This window comes from Lepidothrix coronata, unplaced genomic scaffold (genome assembly GCF_001604755.1).
Source record: "Lepidothrix coronata isolate B3197 unplaced genomic scaffold, Lepidothrix_coronata-1.0 Scaffold91, whole genome shotgun sequence".
In the NCBI taxonomy this organism is placed as follows: Eukaryota; Metazoa; Chordata; class Aves; order Passeriformes; family Pipridae; genus Lepidothrix; species Lepidothrix coronata.
In genome coordinates, this window is record NW_016690271.1 from 801,370 (window position 1) to 823,703 (window position 22,334).

The window sequence follows — 22,334 nt, forward strand, 5'->3', positions numbered from 1 at the left end:
CTTGGCCCCAGGACCCCTCTCCATCAGCAGTGATGGGCTGCAGCTGGGGACTGGGGCAGCCCACTGACCCACATAAATGGGCCACCTTGGCTGCCCCAACCTCTTTGGAGGGGCTCCTCTGCAGGTTTGGGAGGAGGGATCCTCCCAGAAATTTAATTTCAGTGAGCTGACATCACAAATGGGGAGTGAGCCCCATCTCTAATCTCTCAGGAGCAGCTTTGACTTTGTGAGAGCTGAGCAAATGTTCTTTTATCCTTCCCCCTTTCCCTGTTGCTCCTTTACTCTTTCATCAGGGCTCATCCTCTTGCCATTTGCGTGGAGATGTTGGTTTGTTTATTTTCTATGGGGTGGATGCCAGGCATCAGGAATCATGTGTTCAACTTATGGTGGCAATTAGCCCAGCTCTGAACCCTGATGGCATGTCTGCATCTGCAATTAGTGCTCTGCTCTGTCTGTGTGAGGTTTCTATCTTCCTTCCTTCTGGGGCTGGAAAAGGAACAACTTGGATCTCTAAAAAAACTGCAAGAAAGTGTTAAAGCTGTAGCTTGACTGCCCTTGCTGTGGGGCTGTTCTCAGGATTGATTCCTGAACCAAACAGGAATCAATCCTTGGCCTCTGCACTTGGATTTATGCAAGTGCAGCTCAGGGCATCTGTCTGAGACAGTGCAGAGCCTGTGGGAACTGATTCTGGCTCTGCTGGTGCCTCTGCTCATGCACTTTATGGCCTGTTTCATGCTCCTGGCTCAATGCACCTGGCTCTTTATTAGGACATCACATTGCCCGAGTCAATGTTTTATAGTATTAAGCTTATTTACTTGTGTCTTTGGTGCTCTGCAAAATACCTCAAGTTGGATTTTTGGGATGGGAAAATGGGAGCAAAATGTGGATTTGGGGGGGGAAGTGTCAGGGCAGGCAAAGGAAAGGTCCCTGTAGGACCTGATGTGCTTCAGGGAAACCTGGTGTTTGGGAGAAATACGGTCCCCTCCTCCTTCCCAGTGCTCTGCCAGCATCTCGTGGGGTTCCCCTGGCAGAGTTGCACACCCCCCACCATCAGAAAGCTGCTCTACCAAACCTCATGGGCTTGCTCTGCTTTCCTTCTCTCCCATATAAATTCACCTATCCTAAAATCCCCGTTTTTCTCTGAGATAATGTAATTTTTGGGGAACAGTTTCTCTCCCTGTCACCTACAACTGATTTCTATTGAAGAGCTTCCTCCTGGGGAGGGAGTAGAAAACAGGGAGAGAAATTATGGAGGGGCAGCATTTCTGAATCCAAATACATTAAACCGTTTAATTCTGTTGACTCAGGGCTGCCTGGCTCTGAATGGGAATTAATCCACAGTGCACAAAATTAAAAAGCACATGACAAAATGCTTAGCAAGGCACTGCCAGGGTTTAAAGCAGCCCATTAGCTTGCTCGAACGTACCCAGTAAATTTTCATTTGTCAATAACGCTTAGAGCCTACAGTTTATTTACAGCCTGTTCAATATTACCAGCACCCCTCGGAGCGCCTCATTTGTATTTATCTGCCACAGTCGCTTTCCTTTCCAGGGACTCTTCCTAATCCCTTGCTTTGTAACTGCTTGTCTTGTTGCAGAGCCAGACGCAGCAGGAATGTGTCCCCCCGCCACAGGCAAAGGTAATGTGGGGTTACCCCTTTCCATCCCAGTTATGCCCTGCATGGGAGGCCACCTGCAAGGCCACCCTGAGCCGCCTCCCAGTGACCCACCCCATCCCCGGGATGGGACTGGGACCTGCTGCCATGGGGCTCCACCAGTGTCCTGCACCCAGGGGACCCACTGGCTGCAGCCACCAGCCAGCACAGAGGGGTGATGGGAACCCCCAAACTGGGAGATGGGGATAGGCACAAGCAGCTGCCTCTATGGACCCCCATCCTGGCTGAGCTGGAGCAGCAATGGCTCCTCCATCTGCCCCAAATCAGCTCCCGTGGGATGAGCCCTGGTGAGGAGAGCGTGTAACAGGATTTCCCCCCAAAGCTGCTTGAATGCTGCCAGGCAGATAACAAAGCCTGGCTGACCCTGAGGATTTCTCTAAGGAAAGGAGTTTATTCTTGGGCACAGACATGAACGGGCAGTTTAATCTCCTGTCATGGCTCATGTCCAGTTGGGGTCATTTGGTCCAACACTTCAGCTCACAGAGACGTGGAGAACCGGTCTTGGGTGGAATTTGTCCCTCCACAGGGAAGGCAGCAGGAGGACAGATCTTCCCCAGCTGCCTGCCTTCTTCCCTCTGCACTAGCACTCCTCTGAGGCAGAGGTACAGGCAACTCAATGCAACTATAAGTGGATGCAGCATCAAGGGGTGGGGGGGGCTGGGGAAATACAGGACAGGTTGAGCAATCACCTGTCTCAGGTGTAAAGCTCAGAGAGGAAGATCCCTCCAGAGGCTAACCATTAACAAAATGGCCCAAATGGAACTGCAAACTTCACAGGGGACATCTACTAGACCCCAGGAGGTGCAGTAGCACCCTGCCAGCAGCCAGCTTGGTCTCCACCACTCACCACAGCCCCCTGTCCTACACAAGATCCTGAGCCAGGAGCAGTGAGCAGGACCTGCAGCTCCAGCTCTGCCACAGACCTGTGTATGTGGTGGGAGGTGACACTGAATAGATTCTACAAGGGTGGATGCAGGAGGCAGTTCCTGAAGAGCCATTCGCTTTACTCCCAGTGTTGGCTGGGGTTTCCAAGCACCTCTTGCTGCTGAGATCTGACATTCCGTGAACAGACACCCCATCCTCCCACCCCAAAGAGCCAAGGCCCCGTCACTTGCCTGCTGCTGTCTGCATGTATCCAGCCAGGGTGCAGACCCGCCGCTCGCAGGCTCCGCCGGGCAGCAGGACAGCGACGATGGCCAGCAGGGAGCTGAGGGCCAGCAGGGCACAGCCGCCCGCACACAGCACGGCGCTCGTCTGCAAGGACACAGGGGCTGTCAGCGAGCCACCCCCGCCCTGTCCCCACCACACCTCCCCACAAATCCCCCCTCTGCAACTGGGAAGTGGGGCCCTGTCACAGGTGACTTCTCCCACCTTCTCCCTTCCACCTTGTGTTGCTTAAATTCACCTTTAGGTCTGAGCCCACGGTTCACCCACCACCTGGTCCCAGGGGTTATCAGTACTTGGGCTACAGTGGTAATAGCAAATGTATGACATGCATGAGGGGCTATGTCGCTATTACATGTGCTATTAGATGTCTGTGATGTGTGTTGGTGCCTCTGCTGAGGGTGAAATCTTGTGTCAGTGCCCACCCCAGTAGGACTGGCAATGAGGGGGGATTTGCCACTGATGCTCCACGGTGGGGATCCCACTGTGCTGCAAAGGTTCCATTGCAGCTCTGCCAATACAGCAGGCTGCTCCCACCCCCTGCCCAGCTCACCTCCAGCAGCGTAAAAACTGAGAAAAGCACTAATTTATGGCAAAACAGGTCACCCTTGGGTACAGGTGCCCAATCACTGCACCATTGCTGTTTCTGTCCCCATTGCAGGTGATGTTTCCACCTCTGCCAACGGGATGGCACTGGCAGCGAGCTCGTCCCTGTACCATCAGGGCCACGTGCCAGCCCAGCCAGGGGCACAGTGTGGCCAGGGATGGTGAGAGGACCCATGACCCTCCTCCTCCAGCACCCAGCTCGTGGCAGCAATCAAAGAACATGAGGGCACCTTGGCCTCAGCACTGCGGCAGCCACGTCAACTCCTGTCATTTCACAGCAAATTCCATGGAATGTTTCTGGCTTTGGTGAGTCACCCTGCAGTAACATCCGCCTCAGCTCCCTCAGGCACTACAGCTCTAAGACAGGTCTCATTCCCATCTTCCTGACAAGCCTTGCTTTTATAACCTGGGCAGGAGCTGCCCTGAGGAGCTTGGTCCCACTTCCACCCTCGTCCAGTCCTCTTGTCCTGCTGAGACATCCTGGTTAGGAATGCATAATTTTCCTTCTTTATTTTTCCCCCTATATATGAGCTTTTGGGCAGCCATGGTTACTACAGAAACAAACCCAATACGTGTTTCCATTTGGCCCCTCTTACCAAAGCTGTTACAAATCAGGAGTAAATAATCTGCGAAATGAAAGTTAACCTGCAGGAACCACAGGCAGGCTGAGTGGGGGAAGGGGAATTGGATTTACCCTTGGCTATGGGGGCTCCAAACAGCTAGAAAAACTCCTCCCACTAGTGGTGCGGCCCCACAGGTCTGGCACTGCCCTCATCTACCTGTGTTATTCACTGATGAGCTGGTTTTTAGCAGCTGGACTGGAAGGTGCTGGATGGCACAGCCACTGCCTGCAGGGTCCTGCTTGGGAGCTGCCACTGCTCCAAAAAGGGACACACTGGTTCTGGTGAGGGACAGGCCAGGGGAGCACGGTCACAATCCTGTCACCCTGGTGTGTTTCCCTCCATGCTGTGCAGTGATTAGAAATCAGCATCTTATTTATAGCCTATTTATGCACTGCACAAGCAATGCAAATGCTGTCCCAGCAATAAATTAATTCCTGACATGCAATGTAAAAGGCACAGCAGTGAAAACAGCTACCCAGAGAAATGGAGAGGCTGTTCCAGCAGGGATATCTGCTCCTCTCTGTGCCTTCCAAGTCACTGAGACCTGAACAGAGAAGTGCTGCAAAGTCAAGACACCCCATGAGGGACAGGGCAGCTGCCCTGTCCATACCCCAGGAGGGATCCACAGGGTTTGGGGTGGGGTGGGATGGGTGACCCCATCGCACAGACACCCTCCCATCGTCGGGCCCTGTGGGGAGACCAGCCCCAGCCCTGCTCCCCACCACTTCCAAGGCAGCAGCGTGGTGAGGAAATCAGGATTCATAACAAAAAAAGGATTACTCTGCCTGGCATCTGCATTTCACCTTCCGCCCGGCAAAACCATCCTCCTTTGCGAGGACCATTAATAATTTAGAGCGATGAATTTTTCAGCAGAAAGGGGTCTTGTGAAGCAGGCTGGTTCCTCTCTCGTGTGAAGCATATTATTTTTAATGATCTAGGTTTTCCTTAATTGTGGTAGCACAAATCCCCTAAAAACTCACAACTCCTGCTGGAAACAACCGATGAGCCGCTTGGGCTGCTAATCCCCACGGAGAGGTGTGAAGATGTTTTTCAGGACAAAGTGACATGAAAAAGGGTACAAACAGGATGGGTGCAGGTGAGTGTTACACTGACTGAAGAGCTGAGTCTGGTCTGGGACCTGCCATGAGGGTTTGAAAACAAGAGTGTAGAGTCCCAGGGTCACAGCACCCTGATGTGCACAGTGGTGGCCAAAGAACCATCAAATCCAACCAGGCACTGGCAAAGGGAATTAAAGTCTTATGAATAAATGTGAGAAAATTCATATGGGAGTAGGTAAATGGTGAGGGTTGGTTTCTGCCATGTGGGCCAGGAATGCTGGAACACCAAATGGCCATAGGGCAGCTCTAGGGGCAGAAGGGGCAATGCCACTGAGCAGGTTTATGTGGGGCACAAGGGATGGCAGGGGAACAGCTGTCCCAGCATAGGGGACAATGGAAAAGGCACGGCACAGGGCAGATGGCAAGAGACCCTGCTGCACACTGACACTCTTGGTCTGGTTCCCACATTATGCCAGGACACCATGGCCAGAGCTGCCTGAACACAAGGTGTGTGCTGTTGTCACCTTCCAAAACACTGGATATGCTCTTGGAAACCAGAAATTTTTCCTTTTGTCACAACCTTTCCAGGGCTTCAGCTGGGAACTGTTCCAAGTGCTCCTGCCCTGTCCTGGAGTCACACCTGCAGGTCAAACAGCCGCTTTTGAAGGAAAATAACAAGGCTTAAGTTTGAAGAAGTCCATGGAGCAAAGGTACAAAACAGCAGCAGCTAAAACCCTCTCCTTCCCACTGAGTAGCACCTCCCTCTCTCTCTTCCCTGTTTGTGCCTGTTGCATCTTGAGCGGAAAGGAGAGGATGCAGGAAACAGGATGCAAAGGCTGAAACCCAAAAATAGACTGGAGTGGGGGGAAAACCGGGATGCACAGAGGCCGCCTCTGAGGGCCCAGTCAGGAGCAGGGAAAAGGCCATTCCTCTCAGCACAGAGCACAGGTCCCAGTGCAAATCCTGCCAGGGAGCAGCAGGACTGGGTGAGTTGCCCACCCCTGGGCACTGCAGACCCTCGAAGGTGCCAGGGAGACCCCCGGGGGGAGCCTGGGGCTGTGAGCAATCCTGCCTCTGCCACGCAGGGAAAAGACATAAAACCATGTCAGATTTTCTGCTCCCACTCCCAGGGAGATTAATTGTTTATCCCCAAACAAATTAATCGTCCCCTGGTGGGACTGTAAATATGCCTTTATGTAGCGTAATAAATTCCGATTAACAACAATCCCCTGCCCGTTATTTTAATATGTTACAGGTCTGACATGAGCCGTGGCTGTGCCATTCACTGAGCAATAAATCTGATGAAGATGCTGTTTCATTCACAAAAAAAAAAAAAATAAAAATTAAGATGTCACATAATGACTGTCCTGGGAAGAATTCCTTAATATCCCTAATGAAAACTTTTTAAAAATTAACTCATCTTTTGAAACCAGAATCCATGGGCTTTCCAGCTTAAAGTGGAAAGGGTGAAGGGAGAAAAATCTGTCCAATCCAATGAGTTACATGGTGAGAAATGTTACATGGTATTTGGCTTGGCAGAGATAAACCAAGTTGGCAAAGCTCCTGCCATCACATCCTGTGAACTGGGTCACACCACGATGCACATTAGTTTATTAATGCAATTTATTAATTGGAACTTGACCACCCCCAACAGCTGCTATGCTGGATGGACCCGGAGCTGTAGGCTGAGGGAAGCATTACAGACTGCTTGGGTGTTTCAGCCCTGCTCAGAAGCTTAAGCATCTTTGGAAATGGGAGCAGAAAATAAATATCCTAAATAAGTAGGAAATAAAGCCACAGGCTAAGTGAGGAAAAAAAAGTGAGGGTCACAGCGTGTCTGGCTTTCTAGGGATATCTGTTGAGACAGAAAATGTTTGAGAAACCCCAAATGAGCTGGAAAAAAAGGGTAAATTCAATTGTAAGAGAAGAGGCGGGAAAATTAATCAAACCATTTTTACAGACTGTCCATTCCCATCAGAGCTCTATGTGATTAAATATTCATTATAGGGATATGTTTTGGGGTTAAACTGGGTAGTGCTGTACCTGGAGAGGTAGCAAGCAAACGGACACCAAGGTTTTACACTTGTTAAAAAAATAAATCAGTGCTGGGTGGAGGTGCTGAGAGGTGACTGGGGGTTTGGGTTTTGCAGCAGTGCTGGCAAAGACCCAGGTGCCTTCTCCTTGGGCAGAGGTGCAAGGGATCTTGGTAAAACCAGGGAATATCCATCTGGGCACAGCAGAGAGGCTCCTGCCTTGGTGGGAGACGCTGCCTGTGCAGGGTGGGTGGATGGAGCCTCGCAGCTTGTTCATATTTCCCCCACACAAGTCACAGAAACAAACATCCGCCATCTGGTCGGCATTAAAGCGACGGCCAGGAAGAGGATCCCACACGTCCCCATCTTCTCCTCCCCGGCAATTACCTTCCTTTCAGCGCCATCTGAGAGCTCTCTCCTTCCTATTTGATCTTCCCTCTCCTTCATCCTGGCTCCCATGTAAATGACATCCCCTGCCCAGGATCGCAGGGAAGTGCCCAGTGTTGTCCGATGGGGATGGTGGGAGTGGGTCCAACCTCCCCAGACCAGCCTGGCAGTAATGCAGAGCCCCAGGGGTGATGCTGCCCCAGGGGTGATGCTGCCCCAGGGGTGATGCTGCCGGGGAGGTGGTGATGTCCCAGTCCCCTGAGATGGGATGTTTTGGCCTGGGGCACACAGAGAAGGAGAGGAGCTAACAAGACTCCAGCCCTCATTTCTTCCTCTTCAAATGCAGGATTTGGTTGATGGGGACCTGCCCACACCACAGCACGCACAGAGGTACCTCTTCCCAGCCCAAATTTAGCTGCTTGTGCGCAAAATTCAGCACCACCTGCACCAGGACACAGCTCAGCCAGTTCCAGCCTTCCAGGAAACTTTCCCGCTTTCCAGCTAATCAGGTATTCACTAAAACACCAGAGGGGTTAATGCCCAAGCTGATTCAAGGTGGGGGGAGGAAGGCATTTTTTTAATTAGGGAGAAAATAAGAGACAGATAATATGTCTGATGAATTAAGGCTGTCTCTCTTTCAGTGCCATTGCATCTGGGGATGCTGGAAAGCAGTTCCTAATGGCACTGCTTTATCTAAGAGGATGATGGATAGTGGTGAAAGAGAGAAAAAAGGGAAAAAGTAAGACATTAGCACATCAATGGTGTGCCTGTGACCTCCATCAAGGGATGTGAACCAACTTAATGAAATTTTAATTAGGCAGCAAGCAGTGCTCTGTCGCTGGGTACCAGATCAGCCCTTCTTACCCAAGCTCTGTTATTATCCTTCCTTGGGATAAGCCCTTTCCTGGCACTGGCAGCAAAGCTGGGCTCATCGCCTTGGCCAGGGAATGCCCTGCAGGTCACACCACTCTCCCATCTGGCTTTTCCTCACAAAGCCAGTGGAGAGGAGCCTGAAGGGAGTGGGACTTGCAGCCTCAAGAGGATGGAGGGAATGTCCCACTGCCAAAATGTCCCTGCCGTGTCCCTGCCACCCTGTGCCAGACTCCACTCTGGGCCCTGCAAAGGGGAAATGCAACGTTCACCCCAAAATGTCTCTGATGCACCAGGACAATGCCCTTCCCAAGGCCCGGGGTTCAGGATTTGCTCTTTGTCGAGCAGGTGTGTGGGCAGGTGACCCAGTGTGAACTGACCATCACTGTCACGAGTGGCCACATCTCAGCTGAGCCCCAGTCCCTGCCCAGCCCCTGCAGCCCAAGCAGTGGCCCCAGGGCTGGCACCCACCTCTCCCTGCTTTTGTTTAAGTAAAGCAGCTTCCATCTCCCTTTGAAAGCAGTGGATAGAATTAACCCTGAGAGCAGCCTGTCTGCATTTCCAATTAACCTGACCTCCCCTGGCCCACCCATAAGCTGGTCCTGTCTCAGCACCCCTTTCAGCCCAGCTTAGCAGTGAGCAGGTCACTGATCAGTGAGTCCTGGTAGTGGTTTGTGGCTTGGGTACTGAAACGTGGGGCCACAGCCCAGGAATTACAGGTTTCCCCAACACTGGGTGTTTTCTGTTCTGTTAATGTAGGTCAAAAAACTCTGGGTGGCTGATGAAAGGAGATAAAGTTTACTGCGAGGCAAATGTGCATGTAGGGAAAGGTGGTGATTTCAAGAATTCCTTACACTTAGGACTTAACAACCCTTGCCAATGTGGTGTAAGTGCAATTAAAAATCAAATGGACTGGTAGAGCGAGCCAGGAAAGATCTGCTCTCTTGGGAAGTTCTTAGGTTGAGGAGCTAAAAGGTGATTTCCTGATAATCCCAAATTAACATGTTGGCTTGATACACGACTCTGGAGGTAGAGCAGACCCTGCCCAAGAGCCAGCACACACACGGCTCCCTGCTTGGGTCATATTGTCAGCCAGGGACTCCCAAAATTCTCATTTCTCCCTTGTGCCAGAGCCTGCACTAGAAGAGGAGTGACAGATTTTCCAAATATCTTCCCATCTCCATGAGCAATCTCCTGATTCACTGGGATCAGGGCTGCTGTGTAACTACTCTGCAAACCTGACCTGAGCAGGCAAACCTCAGATGACATCGGGGACCCAGGGCTGGACTGACACGGCGAGAAACCAGCAATGAAGGTTTATGAAACCCTTCAGCATTTCCCAGTGAAAGGGTAAGCAGGTTTACTTTACATTTTCACTAAGCTTTGCTGAGTCTTTTCAATTCCTGCTTGAAAAACCAGAAAAGACCCACTTGAGGAACTCCTGGGGTCGTACAAAGCCTTCTCCCCATCCTGAGCAGGTTGTTTTGGGCTCTGCTCCAGCATGGCATCACTGGCTCCATAGGCAAATGGTCCATGTGGTTTTACCCTGACTATCATGGGCGGATCAGCGTCTTTGTTATTTTAGATTACATGCTTGGCAAAGCCTGAAAATAATTGGAGACTATCTGGAAAAATAAAAATAGAAATTTGAAATGTGGCAGCACTAGCTTCCAAAGTGCAGCACTGAGACAGGAACCCATGAGCCAAATGCTCCCACTGAAAGAGAAGATAAATTAGCTCAGGATGAAGCACTACTTTGCATGTACACATAGGCACAGAGTGATCTGGCACCAGGAAAAAGAAGAGTACTGAGATGCAGTGAAACAGCTCAGAGCTCAAAAGTTCACTGGTTTCTCCCAGCTCTACCTGTTGGCCTCCCAAAGCAATCCCCTCTCCCCACAGTGCCTGCACCCCTTGGGACATCCCTCTCCAGCCCTCACAGCTCCAGGACTTCCTCCTTTCCATTAATTGTCTGTGTAAGGGCCTCACTCATAAATTGGCTGGGCAATCTCACCATCCTTTCTCCTCACCTGGCTCCAGCCAGACCCTCTCCAGTTCCCATCAGCTCCTGCATGGTCTCAGCCTATCCTCAACATCTCCAGTCATAGAGAATATTTTATTATATTCTAATCCATCAAATAACCATCATGATGCTGAGCACGGTGCAAAGCCTCAGCAGCCTGAGCACTGACAGGGTTAAATTAAAGGTACCCATGATATTAGAGAGCTGCAAAGTAATTATGAAAGGAAGCAGAAAAAAAGCCAGCAACTCTAAGCAGACGTGAAGGCCCTCTTAAGAGAAGAAAGGCTTGTTAATTAACCTCCAGACATGATTCAAAGCATCATTTGTAGCATGATTAACATAATCCCCCAAGTGCACACACACAAACGGCATTAACGATCATTTGCAGGACTGAACGGCTCCCCCAGCCCTTCAACAAATCGGCACATTTGAGCAGGGAAACCGCTGGAAACGTGCACGTTTCAGGAAACAAAAAGAACAACGTTCCCCAGGGACGGACACCCCGGCTGTGGGCTGTGCCCACCCCGTGTGCTGCAGGTGGACATCCTCCCCAGGTGTGCTCTCAGCATCCTCCCCAGGTGTGCTCTCAGCATCCTTCCCAGGTGTGCTCTCAGCATCCCCCAAGATGTGCCACCAGCTTCATTCTAGAAGAACTCTTGACCCTGTGTCACCTTTTGCTCCCTTTGCCAGCCACAGCCACAGCTCACACCCTCCTCACCAGCCTCTGCCACTTCAGCAAACGCTGGGGGCAGTTTTCAGAAGCTCCCGGATTCCTGTCAATGGATTCCTGTCAATGTTTGGCTCGTGGCTTTCGTTTAAAAAAGGAGCTGCCCACCAGATTGCTTGAAAGATTGGAAATGAATGCCACAGTCCTGAAAGCAAAGAAAAAAAGAGCCACAATTTCCCCATCTCTCCAAAAAGGAGAATCTCCTGCTCGAACTCGTGGAGAGGGTTCCCAGCACTCAGCTCCCCCCGTCCTGAGCACCGAGGCGTGTGGGCTTGGAGGCTGCTCATGCAAGAAAGCCAAAGCTGTCACCTGCCTCAGCAAAGCTGTCAGGGATATTTTATCATATTCCACCCCATCAAATAACCATCACAACAGGTATTCCCACAGTCATCATGGCAGAAAGCTGGTAGGGGAGCACTTTCCTCTGAAAGCCACTGCACGGTTTGTTGTTCATTAATTATCTGGGCGGTATTAATAAAAGTGACATGGACATGTCACCAAAATCCCCTGTAAACTCCACTCAGTACTGTGATATTCATCCTTCCACAGCCCAAGCTCAGAGGCTTTGCACTACTTTGTATTCTGGATGTCAGTGTTTTCAGAGGCTGAAGCTTGTTCAAATGAGTCACTGCTGAGCTTCGTTATCTTTAAAGTTTGTTATTACTTGGGAGTGTTTATCTGCATCACATTTGCAAAAACATCTGAACAAAGGCCAGCCCATGGAAACAAGAGCATTTTTGCACCTTTTTATATAAATAGGAAGGAGTTTATACAGCTGGTTCTTTTCTTTGCAATTCACAATATTTGTCTTTAATGCCAATTTTAGGGACCGTGATGGGATTTAAGCAACCACAGGCAGACCCGGTGTCCTGGGAGAGATAACAGCGCAGCTCCACGGCAGGCTGAGCACCCCAGCTGCTGACACCCTTTGTGCCAGGCACAGCCACGACCTCTTGGGGATGCTGCCCTGTATTGTGATCTGGAGGAAGTCCAAGCTTGTGTGTTCTGAGCAGCAGCAGTGAAATCGCACTCACGACCTCGGGGTAAGAAGCTAAGAATGAAGGGAGAGGAGGAAGAAAGGGCAGGGGCAAGCAGGGGGCGGGATACTGGGACCAGGCTTTGTGTGGTCCCAGTGTGACAGGCAGTTCTTTGTCACCCTGGGACACCACGACAACCCCAGGCCCCACAGGACAAGCAGGGAGGCCTTGGCCTCCTTCCTCCCAAAACCTGGTAAGAGCATCACCCAGGGGAGCTGGGCAGGGGGCAACCACAGTGCCCCCCGTCCAGGCTCGATTTCTGGATCCGCGTGTCCCAGGGGCAGCGGTTTCAGCCACCTCCTGCTCAGCAAACTCAGCCAGCAAGTGATGCTCAATACCCTGCTGGCAAGCACCAAAACCCCTCCAGCTTGTCCCCCAACTCCCTCCCTCCCACAGGAACCTGCCCAGGCAGGTCAGAGGGACAGGAGGCCCCGGCAGGGCGGGGTGGCCAGGTCAGACCTGTGGCACAGCCAGGACGTGCCCACGGCCTCACTCGGGCTGCACTGACCCCCACACCAACATGAGGCTTCCATGCAGCACCCCAAGCACAGCCAGGCATCCCAAAGTGGGATGTGACCCCACAGCGACCGTGGGATACCCAGGGGGTGCTGAGGGGATGCTCAGAGGAAGGACATGGGGGGATGCAGGGGATGAAAGGGATGCTGGAGAGCAGCACAGGAAGATGCAGATGATGCTCGAAGGCAGCGTGGAGGATGCAGGGGATGCCTGGGATGCTCAGGGCAGGACAGAGATGCTGGAACACGTCTGGGGGACAGGACAGGGGATGCTGGAGTGATGACAGGGGGTCCTCAGGGACGTGAGGAAGACCAAGAGATACTGGAGAGTCTGGAGCAGGTCTGGGGGGATGCCAGGAGGTGACGGGGTGACGCTGGGGAGCCCAAAGCAGGCAAGGGAGGATGCAGAGGAGGTGATGGGGGATGCAGGGGAACCCGAACCAGGCACGGGGGAATTCTGGGGATGCCGGGAAGCTCGAAGCAGACAGGAGGGATACCGGGGAGGTGATGGGTGATGCCAGAGAGCCGAGGGAAGGGCAGGCGGGATGCCGGGGAGGTGACAGAGGATGCCGGGGAAGTGACGGGGGATGCCAGGGAGCCCGAAGCAGGCAGGGGGGGATGCCGGGTCGGTGATGGGAGATGCCCGGGATCCAGGGAAGGGCAGGCGCGATGCCGGGGAGGTGACACGGGATGCCGGGGAGCCCGGGGGAGGCGGTGGGGGGTGCCGCGGCGGGGAGGCGCTCACCTGCCAGGAACCGGAGGGGATGTCTCCGAAGCCGCCGGGGCCGGCGGAGCCGTGGCAGCCCCGGGGCGGGCCGGCGCAGCGCCAGAGCAACCCGAAGCCGGCGGCGGCTCGGCCGGGCGGCAGCAGCCAGGCCGGGGAGAGGAAGGCGGCGGCGCAGGCGGCCAGGAGGCCGGCGGAGAGCAGCGCCCAGAAGCAGCCGACGCCGCTGCACATGGTGCGCCGGCGGGGCTGGGAGCCCGCGCCCCGCGCCGCCCCCGCGCCCGCCACCGGCACCGGCACCGACAGCATCGGCGGCGCGGGGCGGCCCGCGGGGCCGGGCGCGGGGCCGGAGCGCTGCCCGCGCCCCTGCGCGCTGCCTGCGCGCTGCCTGCGCCGCCCGCCCCGCGGGGCGCGGCTGAGCACGGGCGCGGTTGCGACACCCGCGGCGGGCGGGGGGAATCCCGGGGCGGTCACCTGCGCGCACGGTTTTGGGCTGTTTTACGCCGTTTCGCTGCGGGGCGGCCGCTAAAGAGTCGTTTTATTCCTGCGGTTGCCGGTGATGTTTTTAACACACGCACGCTCCCCCCACCAGTGCCCGCGGACGGCGATGCTGCGGCCCCGCGCCCGCTGCGATCCCGGACGGGGACACGCGTGGGGAATGAGGGTTTGCGGGGGGTTTCTCGCAGCCCAGGTGTCACCGGGGGGGGGATTTAAAAACGCGGGGTCGGCGGCTCCTCCGTGGGAGGGAGATCTGCTCGGGGGCTGCTCGCTTTGAGCGATGTCAATTCTATCCCTTAATCCCGCAGGTTTCTCCAAAGTCTTGGGGGCAGAGTGGGGAGAGAGCGAGGCAAAGCGGCTGCCCGGGAGCCTGCGCTTACTTTAGGTGTAAAAGCTGCGCCTCCCAGTGCAGATGGATTTTTACAACAGTCATTCTGAAACTTCATGGATCAGGTTTTATTCCTTCTAAACCTCCTGGTCGCTGTCGCTGTGCAGCAGGAATTGATGTCTTGTCCTTACGCCTCGCAGATCTGACGGGGTTTTCTCGACCTCCAGAAGCTCAGCTGTCCCCCCGAGCGGACTCACGTCCATCAGCCGCAAGCCAAAAAAGCCAAATCCTTTCTTAATATAGCAAAAAATATCTTTATCCCGCCCGAACGTCCTCAGCCGTGTTTGAGGCACTTAACCGCCGACACCGCTGAAACAGTTAAAGGTATTTTTGTTAAAAAGAAGGTTTTGCTTCAGATCCGGGGTGCTTTGCTTGGTGTCTCAGTTGCAGCCTTTGGAGAGGGCTCAGAGCCCGGCGGTGCTGGGAAGCCCGTGCGGTTCCCGGCAGCAGAAGCCGGGGGCTTGGCACCCTCTCCTGGTGTGCGCCCGGAGTGCTGCGGCAGGAGCCGGGCTGCCCCGGGAGCGAACCGATGGCAAATCATCCGCACTTCCAGCTCAGTTCACGGGCACAACCTCCGGGATAACGCGCCGCGGTTCTGTCTGGATGCAGCGTTTGGGCTTCACGGGGGTGTGTCTTGTCCTGTGGGACATCCTCCATGGGGATGCTGCTTGTCCTGTGACTTCCACGAGAGTTTTGAACGGACAAAACCACACTCAGCCTTGTTTTTTCCCCATATCCCTGGGTTGCAGAAATACCCGAGAGCTGCCATGTGCTGCATCACTTCTTGTACTCCTTGAGGCATTTAGAAAAACAAAGAGGGGAAAATAAAAAGGGGAAACACAGAAAATGGTCTTAAACTAGATTACTATTTTTTTAACTTTTCATTTAAACTGGATTGTTGTTTTTCAAGTATTTAGGACACCGTAGAATGGCCAAGAACTTGGGAAAAACAAGGCGGATTGGAGAAAGGTCATCTGAGGTGAGTCCCGCACAGCTCTGGCAATTCCATGTGGGCAGAGCGGAGGTGGGAACAAGCTGCTTTGTTCTCACTAATTCAGAATAATTCCGGAGTGGCACTAAAGCCCTGCAGAAAAGGCTTCCTTGCTGCAGGAGCAGCCTGGGGAATGGCTCAGAACCTGGTGTGTGAGGGCTTTTCTATTTGTCTCTGCTCCTGCTCAGTGCTCCTTCCCCAGAGCTCGGCTGCCCAGCACATCTCCAGCAGCTCTTTCTGCTGGGACTGAGCCTGTTTTTCCCCTTTCCCCCCCACCATTTTACGCTTCAAACCTCAAGTTTTAACCCACCCACTCACCCACTGAGAGTCACCCCTTGCTTGTGCCCAACCACCAGACATGGAGGAACAAACCTCCCTGCTCGGGCATGTGCTCAGTGGAAGGAGACAAGGAGGAGTTGCAATGTTTTAATGAAACCAGTTTTTTTTTTTTCCAGGCTGGGACTGGGAGAATTCCCTTCTTTGAAATCCCCAGCAGAGTTGAGAAGCCGGTACCAACCCTCCTGTTCCCATGGACTGAGGTCAGCCACATCCAAATTTGCTGGGAATTCTGTATGTGCATGCAGACACTTGTTTTCCCATTTAAAAAAAAAATAAAAAGGAGAAAAATATAAGTCTGTAATTGAAGCTGCTGAGACTGCAGTTTCGGAGCAGCCCTGCTGTGATGTATCAGTTCCTTCTTCTTCATTTTCCAGCTTCCCCAGCATCCTGTTGTGCACAAATATATGTCTGTGCTGCATCTTTCCCACTCTTCCCCACCACTTATTCTTGGATTCTTAGTGATTATGCCTGTATTGCTTATTTTGCAAGATGTCTGATTATTTGTTTGAAATAATATTGTATTATTTTTTAACAGTTCCAATGGCAATGTTTGGAATATATGGGTTTTAAGCTCTAGTGTGTTTCTGTACAAAGGCATTTTTGACTCCTTATATATTTTGGGCATTATTACTGATTCCAGAGTAAGATCTCGGCTGTTAAAGCCCTTAGTCATACAGTTTTTATTATTTGTATTCCCAAAGTAGTGAGAAGTCTAAATGTGAGAGAGAATCTCAGCATCATGTGAATACATGTAAACAAATGGACTGTCCCACAGATGTGAGAAATGGGAATGGCCTCTAACACGATTTGTTACATTTGTGTTTTTGTGCTGTAACTGAGCAGGGCAGTTCCCCGTGATTAATTACCCACGTCAAAGACGCCAAAGTCTTGTTCTGCTTTATTAGTTCTGTCCAAACAAGATTGCTCCATTTAGATCTTATTAAAGTTTGTTTATTTTTCTAGCTGTGGAGAGGGAAAAATCACCAGGCAGGGAGGCTTTTTATTTGAATATTTTAATTCAGGGAGGAGTCCCTCAGCTTCTCTGACATTGGCCAACCCATGTCCTGAAGTCATGTTTCAGCTGATTGCTCAGACAATTAAACTCTCACGTGCTATTAAAGACTCCGGAACCTGCTGTCACTCACTCTTCCAGTTCAGATCTCCAGTGACCAACAGCAGATTGGAGCTTCAGCCCTTCTCCACATTCCCAGAAAAGGGAGAAAATTTTAATCCAGGAAAGGTAATTCATGTCAGACCCTCATATCTTGAGGTTTCCTCAGTTATCCAGAATCTGATGCAAAGAAAATTGAATTATCCCCAAGACTCTGACAGGTTGGATGAGGTTTTTGGAAAAGGAGCTGCTGCTTGAAAATGAGTTGCAACATAGAAGGTTACATAGAAGGTTTTCCTCACCAAGTGGGGTGAGCAATGCCTGCAATTCACCCACCGAAAAGGATGTAAATCACTGCATTCTTCTTCAACCCAGCATTGAAATCCAAGAGGAGTGGGTGCAAATTTCTTTGACAGAGGCTGTTAATTCAGTGTTCCCTGAGTCATCCCATTCTTTCCTATTTGCTCATGTTTTGAATGTTTTAGTCTACTAGCAGTCTCTTAGGTTATGTGCCAATTAAATAACTCCATTCATTATGCAGAAACCATATAGGATAGTTCATTATCCCCCAACCAGCCTCTGGGCACGTGTACAAAACTGTATCAAAGAGCATCAGTTAACAAAAATAATATCAAAAGAGAAAATGCAGTTGCTACAGGGTGTTGATCAGCTGCACTATCCTGCCCAAGAGACGGCTCCAGACCAGCCCTGGAAGATCCCCATGTACCTTTTATGCAATTTACAATTTATGAGTGTTAATTACTGAGTGTTTGTAAAGAGCTTTGGAACACTTGGGTGAAAGATGGTGCAGGAACTTTCGTAATGATTATTAATCACATCATTTTCTCGTGGCTCAAGCACCGAGGGCAGGACAGTTACATGGCAGAGGGGTGACAGGGGGATGGCAGAGGAAGAGCTGCAGCTGCCTCCTGTGATCCCTGCACCTCCTGCAGGGATTGTTTTGGGATTCTCGTGGTGTTTTGTTAATTGGGCCCATGGAACAAGGTCCTGGGGATCGAGCCCAGAAATGTCGTGGCATAAAACACCTTGCAGAGGAACTGGGCTGAGAGCTGTATGCTTGGAAAGGTAATTCCTGCCTGGTACGGAGCACTAAATCCCACAGGAAAGCGACTCAGTTTGTGTCTCTCCCTTCTCACCATTGCTGGAGTTCATGGCACTCACGGCAGATTCCCAGGAAAAGGCTGGATGGTTTGCTGCAAGGATCAGGTGGAGCTGTATGGTTTGGGGAGAGCTGCTCTCTGGGTCCGTGTCTCAGTTTCCTCATACACAAACCAGAATTTATAATAACAGTCTTTATACAGTGTTTTCAAAGCATTTATATGAGAGCTCTGCTCCTCAGAGATCAACCTGAGTGCTGAGTTATAATGACAAACGTCCTTGGTGGCTGAGGAAAGAGCAGATTTGCCTCGGGAGGATAATTAAGAGGATTTTTGTGGCAGGATCCGGGACGCAGACGGAACTGACTTATCAGACAGCAATTGCCAGGACCCGGCAGTGTCCCCACGTCCTGACGGGCGCTATGCAGCCTGGCAGGGATTTCTGGTGTGTCCGGGTGGTTTGGGATGGAATGACGGAGCTGCCACATTCCTGCAGCAAACGAGGCACCAACTGGGGCCACGATGTGCCCTTGGCATGAGGGACCAGAGCTGGGGCTGCAGAGCCCACAGACCCTGGGCAGGGGTCGGATGGGGGCCAGGGCTGGCCATCCATCCCCGTGTCCGTCCCCTCTGCTGCAGCCTCTGTGGCCAAAGGGGACATTTTGGGCCACATCTCAGAGGTCTCCAGATTCTTTGCAGGGCACTTGGCTCTCGTGGCCCTGCTATGACACTTGCCCGCTGTCACCTCCCCTCAGGGCCATTGTCCCTTGCCCTCAGGATCACTGTCCCCTGCCCTCAGGGCTCTCCCCTGCCCTCAGGACCATTGTCCACTGCCCTCAGGACCACTGTCCTCTGCCCTCAGGGTTATTGTCCCCTGCCCTCAGGACCACTGTCCCCTGCCCTCAGGGCTCTCTGTCACCCGCGCCCACGGGACGCGCCCGAGCTGCCGCAGCGTCCCCAGGTCACCTGTGCCCTCAACCAAGATGGCAGCCCCCGCCTCCCCCGGCCCAGCGCCCCTAGCCCTGATCAAAGATGGCCACCTCCCCTCCCTCACCGCTGTGGACCCTCGCGGGCTGCTTGCCCTCACCCAACATGGCCGCCACGAGCAATTCCCCTATTGGCCGTCTCGCCCGACGCCGCGGCGGCCATGTTGAGTGCGGGCGCGTCCCGCCGTGCCGCGCGGCCGCGCTGGGCGGAAGTGGGCGCGGGGCGGTTGTTGACAACATGGCGGCCGCGGGCGCCGCCGCGGGAGGAAGAGGCGGAGGGAGCGGTGGTGGCGGGCGGGGGCAGGAGCCCCATTCATAGGGACCGGCTCGCGCCCTCCCTGCCTCCCGCCTTCCCCCGGCCCGCCGGCCGCCGAGCCCCCCCTCCCCGGCGCTATGTCCTTCTTCAGGAGGAAAGGCAGGGGGGCGGCGGCGGGCGGGCGGCCGCCGGGCTCATCCCCCGCGCGGCTGCCGGGCCCCGGCCCTGCCGCTCCGGCCGCGGTGAGCGGGCCCCGCGAGGACGGCCGGGCCCTGCGGAGCGGGCTGGGCGGGAATGACGGTGAGTGTCCCCCCCGGGGGTGGGGGGGCTCTGAGGGGATCGCGGGGTCTCGACCCCTGGTGAGCAGCTGCGAGCGCGGACCCGGGCGGAGGGGGGCCTGTGACACCCCCCACACCTCCCGCGGACTCTGAGCCTTTTAGCAGTTTACAGGTTATTTTGTCACAATGCTGACGTACGTGGCTTTTTACAAAAATACAGTAGGCTAGAAATGTACAGCGGCGGCTGAAAACCCCAGTTAAAAAGGGAGCTCATCACACCAAGCTCTTTGTGAAAGCCAGAGGAGTCACTGGCAGGTTATTTTGTCATTGGTTTGTTATGGAGCACAAGATTGGAAATTTAGGACTCCTGAATTATTTATAACGCTCCAATGGCACAAATGGATGTGGTTTAAGTGTTGTTTGAGAGTGGAGCGTTTTGAGGGCGCTTGTGCTCGTTCCGCAGTGAGAGGCACTGTGCTTTCAGTCCCCACAGCTGTGGTTTGGGTGGTTTTTATAGAAAGTGGCACCTTTTAGGAAGGGCCTCTTGGGACGGTTCTGTCACCTTGTAACTCTAGCTCGAGCAGTGCAACCATTGATCTTTGCCAGTGGCTGATGCAGCGCTGTCCTAAAGCCTTTCTCGATTACTGAACCCAAAATGCACATCTTGGGAGGGAAGAACGTGGTACCTGAGGTGGTGATGTTGCTCTTGGCTGACACGTCCTCTGGAGCTTACTCAGCCAAAGTAGCAACACTGAAAATGTCATTCCTTGTGGAGGTTAGTTCTGGAAGAAATGAGTCTAAACTGTTCTTATCAGCAGATATGAAGACTCTGGAAGTCCACTGAGGGCTTTGCAAGTGCCATAATCCTTTTTGGAGTGCTTACATTCAAACATTGAGCTGCAGAATGAAACTTTCATAGTGGTTATAAACTCTTCAGAAACAGCTTTTGCTGCTTCATTGGTGGGAATTGTGGAGCTGATGTTCCGTCCTGGTGTGTGATCATAGGGACAAGGTCAGCTTGGGTGGAAACTTTCTCAGGGAGAAAGGAATGAAATGTCTGATTATCTGAGATGTGTAATTGAGGATCTGTGTTCCTTTGATTAAAGGATCTTTGGTCAGAGAAGCAAATCAGCACTAAATGCCCGAGAGAGACGCTGTGAAGGAGAGAAGAGGAGTAACCTTTCATCTGGGCTGTACATAAAATACTGCTTTGTGTGATCTCCATTTTTAGATTTGGCTTTTAGAGAAGATTTAAACTGCAGCTGGGAGAAAAGCAGCACTTTAAAGCTTAGGATAAAACTGTGGACCCGCGCAGTCCAAAAAACATACAAGCACCAGGGTTCTTGGGGTGAGCTGTCGTCGTTTAGGAGGATATTGCACTGGGTAAAAATTAGAACTATTTTTAAATTAATTCATGACAAGGATCAAAAAACAAGAGTGAAATGTTTTTATAGCTCGGGCTGTAAAATAAAGGCCTGGGAGACTGAGGGTGGATAATGGGTTGAGAAATCAGAGTGTAACAGTTGAAGCAGCAGCCGGGCGCTCGAGGGCAGGTTATGAAACTGCTGCCAGTGGATCAGACGGGTGACACGCTCATCCCCTGGGACACCTTGGGAATAACGTGCAGCCCCGCTGGTTGGCCGGTCCTCGAAGTTTCACACTGGTTTTTGTGCACTGTCTGCTGGGTTTGTTCGTTCTCCAGCATTTCAGGATGCGAATTGAAATTCCCGAACGTCACGTGAGGGTTTGGCGCGTGACCCCTTTGGAATGGGGTTGGCTACTGGAAATCTCACACACCCTCAGCCCTTGGTTTCACACAGACACCACGGGACATCCGCTTTTTGAGGGAAGTGAAAGTAAATTCATGTAGTGAAACCTCACTCCCTGAAATTTGATGTTGCCATAGATAGGAGTTTGCTTTGTCCTCTGGAGTTAAGGACATTCCTTTGTTGGGCTCCATGCTGCTGGGGACAGAGGCAGCCTGTGTGTAAGGGGTTTGGAGCTGGAACCTGGAGTTTGTATTACCAGTAGTAAGTAGGTAATTAGAGAGGAACTGAATAGTTGGTAAGAAGGAACAGGCCTATTTAGACTGAAAATAGGCTTATGGAGGGCTCTTGTGTGAAACTCGGGAATTACTGCTGATAGTTAGGAACGGGTTTGATGAAATACTGGAATAATTTTGGAAAGAGAAGGGTTTGTAGTACTGTGTAGAGGTTGCTCCGTTCCCTTTGTGCCTCAGTGCTACCTCAGACATGCAGATTTTCTCAGGGATTTCTCTCCCGCCCGTCAGCTCCCAGTTATGTAAAAGGCTGGTTACTCTGTCAGCTGCTTCCGGGTGGCAGGAGGTCAGTTTGTGAAGAATCCACCTCTTTTAATGGACACTTAAATGTCTGTGTCAGAGAACGTGCTCGCTGGTAGCTTAAATTTTAAACCCCGAGTTGCCAGTTTGCAGCCCTGCAGCTTTTCTCCTCGCAGGGAGGGCTGGCAGGCAGCGCTGCAGGCACCCGGGCAGGGCAATTATGTAACCGGAGACTGGAGTTTCCCTTTAAAATATTTAAAATCCCTAAGTCAGGATAGGAAGGGTTTTGTGTTTTTCGTTGTTTGGTTTTTTTTTTAATCTGCTCGTGTTTTGTGATGTAAATGTGGTGATTGTGCTGGGCTGTGAGTTGTGGTTGTGTTTGGAAGGACTCCACAGTCGCTGTTCAGGGATGACCTATTTGTAGTCAATAATCCTCGCCTGGAGCAGTGAGAGAAGGTTTCTGTGGTAGATCACGTTCTCCAATATCACCACTTAATTTTTTTCCCCCTGTTTATGCCATCCTGTTTAGGTATTGTGTTTATGTGCTGCTTGGGTTCCTTTATTTTTGTTTTAAACAGATCTCCTCATTCACTTCCTTTTGGAGCTTCCTTTAAAAAAATAATAATAT

At 52.2% G+C, this 22,334-nt stretch overlaps 2 protein-coding genes across 6 annotated transcripts in view; one reads left to right on the plus strand and one right to left on the minus strand.

The window, feature by feature from the left end:
* LOC108500544 (transmembrane protein 211-like) overlaps positions 1-13,780 on the minus strand; it is a 60,538-nt gene extending 46,758 nt beyond the window's left edge. Inside the window, exons 1-2 of the mRNA XM_017821543.1 lie at positions 13,464-13,780; positions 2,791-2,929 (exon numbers count right to left, since the gene is read on the minus strand). Of these exons, the coding sequence (XP_017677032.1) occupies positions 2,791-2,929; positions 13,464-13,751 (427 nt within the window). The 5' untranslated portion in view covers positions 13,752-13,780. The remainder of the gene's footprint in view (positions 1-2,790; positions 2,930-13,463) is intronic.
* Positions 1-17,221, plus strand: part of SPATA22 (spermatogenesis associated 22) — a 72,830-nt gene extending 55,609 nt beyond the window's left edge. Inside the window, exons 13-24 of one of the 5 annotated variants that reach the window (XR_001875883.1) lie at positions 1,598-1,639; positions 3,501-3,751; positions 5,007-5,164; positions 5,715-5,836; positions 7,893-8,055; positions 9,548-9,766; positions 10,828-10,976; positions 11,993-12,209; positions 14,249-14,393; positions 14,469-14,652; positions 15,239-15,307; positions 15,775-17,221. The gene's annotated coding sequence lies outside the window, so the exon portion shown is untranslated. Of the gene's footprint in view, positions 1-1,597; positions 1,640-3,500; positions 3,752-5,006; positions 5,165-5,714; positions 5,837-7,892; positions 8,056-9,547; positions 9,767-10,827; positions 10,977-11,992; positions 12,210-14,248; positions 14,653-15,238; positions 15,308-15,774 lie in introns of all 5 variants that reach the window. The other 4 variants (XR_001875882.1, XR_001875884.1, XR_001875886.1 and 1 more) reach the window with 4 other exon arrangements.
* Positions 17,222-22,334: the final 5,113 nt, after the last annotated feature.